This window comes from Schistocerca serialis, chromosome 11, assembly GCF_023864345.2.
Source record: "Schistocerca serialis cubense isolate TAMUIC-IGC-003099 chromosome 11, iqSchSeri2.2, whole genome shotgun sequence".
NCBI lineage: Eukaryota > Metazoa > Arthropoda > Insecta > Orthoptera > Acrididae > Schistocerca > Schistocerca serialis.
The window spans coordinates 199995106-200001105 of record NC_064648.1 but is presented as its reverse complement, the minus strand read 5'-3'; the positions used below and the strand labels follow the sequence as shown (position 1 = coordinate 200001105).

Genomic DNA, 6000 nt, shown 5'->3' with positions numbered 1-6000 from the left:
TACCAGAAACACTTTTGAAACAGTTTTAAGATATGGAAAAATCCCATGAGAGAGTGTAAGCAGTGTAAATAGGATATTATCAATACCGCAAAAAGCACCAACATTAAGTTCAAGAGAAACATTGCAGTCTGCTAGAATGTAAAGATACTATTTCGACGTTATAATCTCGTATAACAACGGAGCCTCGAAAAATTTAGAACAGTGGGACAGTAAAAATATATTTATTTATTTATGATTTATTACTAATTACATTTGAAAAACAGAACTCGCGGGAAAGGAACTAGAGCACTACGGGAAATCACCGATTGCACGCAAGTAGTTCTCGCCCGTTGAGCGAAAGTGTGCTGAGGTGGGGCAGGTCTGCGGTGAGGTCCCTCAGCACCGACTCCCCCAGCCGGCACTTCCCCAGCCGGAGCGTCCGCAGCCGCACGAGCCTGTGCAGCTCTGAGAAGTCCTCCACGTCCAACGCGGCACAGTCGGCGACGACCAGCTCTTCGAGGCGGGGGCCGAGCCCGCGCAGCAGCCACAGGTCGCGCAGCCCGCGGCTCTCGATGCGCAGCACGCGCAGCGGGCCCAGGGCACAGAGCTCGCTCAGCCGCTGCTGCGACAGCCTCTTGCAGTGCACGTTCAACACCTCCAGGGCCGGGCACGCCACACAGCCGTCCGCGCACACCTCCGAGTCCGCCTCGCCCTCCGTCTCCGACGCGTCCGACACGCTCGACCTCCCAGAGACCGGCTCTCCATCGGGGCCGAATTCGTCGTGTCGGTAGCACCGCTCCGAGGAGTGCACCATCTCGGCGTGACCGTAGCTCCGCAATGGGGAGCTGTAGTGTGGGCTGGTAGGAACGAAGGTGAAATACGACCCCCTGCGAGGCTGGCGGTACTCCAGGTGCTGCTCCGCTACACAAATCCTCCTCAGGGTTCGTGTGTCTACGCACTCTATGTAACTGGAAATATTCTCCGCCACGAGCTCGCTCACCACCAGACTTTCGGTATCGAAGGACCGGAAGTACGGCTCCCACCGGTAGGGAGTGCCGACGTACAGGTGGACCGTCACTTCGGGCCAGGCAATGCGGATACCGTACTCGCTGTCGTAGAGCAGTCGCAGGCAACGGAGCCGGGGGAAGCCGCCGCTGAACGCGAGGAGCCTCCGCGTCGCACCCACGCTGCCACTGCTCCACTCCTTACGCCTCCACAGCTGCTCTTCCCGCTTCAACAGGATGTGCCACTTTGTGCACACGTGCGCACTCCGCGCCATGTCATCCAGTGGCAGGTAGGAGAAGATTTCCAGTAGGACCTCGTCTGGCAGGTCGTTAATTCTCACGACCGGTGCCGGTCTCGATGCTGCCCACTCTGCAAAAACGAGAAGCGACGAGTGAGATGACAAAGTGATTCTTTGAGGATTCTGTTTTTACCGATTGAGGTACAGGACCCTAAAAACGTCGATGACATCCTCGAAAACTTATCTGTTCCTCTAAAATGTTTACTACTTACACAGTGAAATATAAAATTTTGACTGAGGATGCCACAATCATTACTGGCAAAAATATTTCCTGCTGAATCTCTACAATTACAGAGATCAAAGACTTCACAACCGCCACTGAAAACAGTGGTTCATGTAACATCAGGAGTTAACAGGAGGAAATTTATTGTCCTCTCATTTTTTTTTTTTTTTTTTTTTTTTGTTGACAGATGTGAAAATTACCGAACTATCAGTTTAATAAGTCACAGCTGCAAAATACTAATGCGAATTCTTTACAGACGAATGGAAAACCTGATAGAAGCTGACCTCAGAAAAGGTCAGTTTGGATTCCGTAGAAATACTGGAGCAGATGTGGCAATACTGACCCTACGACATATCTTAGAAAATACATTAAGGAAAGGCAGACCTACGTTTCTAGCGTTTGTAGACTTAGAGAAAGCTTTTGACAATGTTGACTGTAATAATCTCTTTCAAATTCTGAAGGTGGCAGGGGTAAAATACAGGGAGCGGAAACCTATTTACAATTTGTACAGAAACCAGATGGCAGATAAGAGTCGAGGGGCACGAATGGGAAGCAGTGGTTGGGAAGGGAGTGAGACAGGGTTGTAGCCTCTCCCCGATGTTATTCAATCTGTATATTGAGCAAGCAATAAAGGAAACAAAAGAGTATAGAATCAAGTGTCAGGAAGTTGTTTCTGAAAGTATTTGTATGGAGTGTAGCCATGTACGGAAGTGAAACAGGGACAATAAATAGTTTGGACAAGAAGAGAATAGAAGCTTTTGAAATGTGGTGCTACAGAAGAATGCTGAAGATTAGATGGGTAGATCACATAACTAATGAGGAGGTATTGAATAGAATTGGGGAGAAGAGGAGTTTGTGGCACAACTTGATTAGAAGAAGGGATCGGTTGGTAGGATATGTTCTGAGGCATCAAGGGATCACCAATTTAATATTGGAGGGCAGCGTGGAGGGTAAAAATCGTAGAGGGAGACCAAGAAATGAATACAGTGAGCAGATTCAGAAGGATGTTGGTTGCAGTATGTGCTGCGAGATGAAGCAACTTGCACAGGATAGAGTAGCATGGAGAGCTGCATCAAACCAGTCTCAGGACTGAAGACTACAACAACAACAACAACAACAACATATTTTTGCAGCAACATAGCTGTCACTCATATAATCTGAGTAGTAGCTGACAGGTCTAACTTAACAGTAGCAGAACAAACCTGGCTTCCTTACTCATTTATTGTTCTTCTGTAAACATAAACCGGCAGTGCCAACATGATGATTGTGACTGCACAATTTGCCTTATTGGTTTCACACTGTACATGCAGGGAGAACTTATGTTTCAGTGTGTGAGGGTACAAACTAAATTCAGTAATTTTCCCCTATAAATCAGAGGTGCGAAGTTTTCTGTACCTTCATAATCTTACATAAACAAGTGATAATGCAGTTTATTGATAAATGTACGAAAGCACGGGTCCACATTTTTCATATGTTATGTATTAGCATGAAGTACTACCCAAAATATCAGAGAATTTTATTATACTGGTCTAACCAGTACAAGATTCCACAGTTGTGTGTCTCAAAGTACACACATCAATTACTGGGGCATGAAGTTGCACGATCTTTGATGCGTGCAGTTGTAAGTTGTAGTGCTGTGTTTGAGGATGTATTTCAGTGCTTCCGCGGCTGAAACCACCACGTGCTGACAGGCATTTGGTGAGAGTGCACCGAGTCGAGCAAGAATATCCGAGCAAGGCCGAGAATCTGTGGAAGAGGACAAACATTCCGGTCAACCGTCGACACGTCAAACACCGGAAATGATAGTGAAAGTGTGTGAGATGCAATTCACGAAGATTGAAGGCAGACAATTCAGGATGTTTTGTAACAGACTCGGACTGTCATACAAGTACATGTCAATGAATTCTAGCGATGAACTGAACACGAAATGAATCTCAAGTGAAATCTGTCCCTCGCCTTCTCAGCATCGACCGACGAAACCTCGGGATTCAGAAATGCAGCGAGCTGCAACAAAGATTCGAGAGTGTCCGAAGTTATTATCAGGAGTCATAACATGCGACAAATCTTGGGTCTACAGTTATGACCCTGAAACAAAGCAGCAGGGGTGGGGGGAATAGTGAGACAATAGTGAGAGAAAAAAAAGACGTAGCCCTATGCAACTTCTATCAATTTCCAAAGATGAAAATTGTGCTTCAACTTGACCGAAGACATCCAAGTGGAATTGCAACAGGTCCTAAACATCCTTCACTGTACAGACTTCAAGGAGTGCTTCCAAAAAAGGGAACAATGCTGGGATTGTTGCATACATGCCCAAAGTGAATACTTGGGAGGTGATGGAGGATCTTACGATGCAATTATAGTTTTCTGATTTTTACAATGAAATTCTTTGATATTTTGGGTAGCACCTCCTATATATGGTTGCAATATTTGTTTGAGATGCTCCTTGGGCGGTGCGCACTGTCATTCCAGTATATAATAATAATAACCCAAACCTAGGAGAATTTCAACTGGATCACGTAGCCATATCTAAAAGGGATATCAAGGAAATTATGAATGTTAAAATAGCCAGAAATGGGGAATTCGACTCAGATCATTATCTCTCTAAGATTAAAATAAAATTTCTCCCATCTAAAACAAAAAAGGTGACCAAGAAAGTGATCAGATACAACACCACTACAGCTAATATTACAAAAGAAAATATAGAAACATTTAGAGAAGAAACTGAGACAATTGGCGTGAACTCCAGGTGCAAATAACTCAAGCAGCAGAGAAAACTTTAGGATTGGCTAAGAATAAAATACATGGTGGAATGAGGAGTGTGAAGAAGTACTAATACAAAGCGCTCAAAAAAGGAGATGTTTGAAAAAAAGAGGAAGACCTTGAACGATTCAGACAACAAAGAAAAGAAACATCAAAAATAATCTGGAAAATCAAAAGAAACTTTGAAAATTCTCAACTTATTGAAATAGAAGAAAATTTCACCAAAAATAATACTAGAAATTTTTACAAAAGTTTTAAACACATAATTAAAGGGTATCAGGCACCAAGTATTTCTTTCAAAGATGAAAATGGCAAAATGGGATTAAATAACAAAGAAAATTGTGAAATTTTAGCAAAATTTTTTGAAAAGCTGTTAAACTGACCAGTTCCAACAGATAAATTAGAGTTTCCAGTGACACCTGCAAATCTAGAGGAAGATTTACCACCAACAGAGTTAGAAATTCAGGAAGTCATCAAAACACTCAAAAACAATAAGGCAAACGGTGAAGACTGCTTTACAGCAGAACTACTGAAGTGGTCAGAACCAAAAATCAATAAAGGACCTAAAACTGCTTCTTGAGAACACTTGGAAAACTGAAAAATTTCCTGTTGAATGGAAAACAGCAATAATCCACCCGCTATATAAAAAGGGAGACAAACAAAATGTCAATAATTACAGAGGAGAGTCACTTCTGCCAGTGGTAAACAAAATATTATTAAAAATTCTCCTGGACAGAGTGGTAGATACTTTAGACAAACAACTGGGAGAATATCAGGGTGGTTTTTGAAAGGGAAGATCCTGTGCAGAACAAATTTTTAACTTAAAGTCAATAATTCGCCATAAAATGTTAACCAGCAAACCAATAAATAATGTCATTTATTGATTTCAAGAAAGCATTTGATTGTATCAACAGAGAAACAATAGATAAGGTCGTTAGAGAATTTGGTGTTAAATGAAAATTAGCAAATATAATTCGTGAAGCACTAACAGATACAATATCTAAAGTCAAATTTATAGGAGAAGTATCTCAGCCATTTGAAGTAAGACTGGATGTTAGACAAGGTGATGGTTTATCACCTATATTGTTTAATTGTGTTCTAGAAAAAAATTGTAAGGATTTGGAATTTGGAGCAAAAAAAAAAAAAAAAAATCACAAAATTGAACCAATAACTCTGGGAAGAAAAACAAATGGAATCAAGGTAAAATGCTTGGCTTTTGCGGATGATTTTTCAATAATTTCAGAAAACCTGACAAACAGTTCTTCAGATAAACTTTCTGGCAAAAATAGCAAACAGAACTGGTCTCAAAATTTCAGCTGAAAAAACAAAATTCATGACAAATATAAAAAATGCACCAAAATTCATAGAAACACAAATAGGTAAAATAGAGTGAGTAAATAAATTTAAATATCTTGGAGACTACACAACAGAATGGACTAGAAAAATCTGCAATGGATGTAAGAATTAACAAAATGGAAAGAGCATACAGTCTGACCAAAAATATTTACAACAAGAAATGCATATCTAGAAAAACAAAACAAACACTACACCACAGTGGTATGACCAGAATGTTTATACGGATCTGAACGCCTAACGGTGAACTATAAGATGGACAGACGACAGGTACTGGAAAGAAGGATTATCATAAAAATAATGGGTGCAATAAAAACTGCAGATGGTTGGAAAATAAGAAGCAATGAGGAAATCTACAAAAATATAGAGAAAATATCTGACG

General features: G+C 41.5%; 1 protein-coding gene across 2 annotated transcripts in view; it reads right to left on the bottom strand.

Annotated features, from left to right (window-relative positions):
• Positions 1-207: 207 nt before the first annotated feature.
• Positions 208-6000, bottom strand: part of LOC126426908 (uncharacterized) — a 40305-nt gene continuing 34512 nt past the window's right edge. For both annotated transcript variants that reach the window (XM_050089011.1, XM_050089012.1), the window contains exon 4: positions 208-1353. In XM_050089011.1, the coding sequence (XP_049944968.1) occupies positions 299-1353 (1055 nt within the window). In that variant the 3' untranslated portion in view covers positions 208-298. The remainder of the gene's footprint in view (positions 1354-6000) is intronic.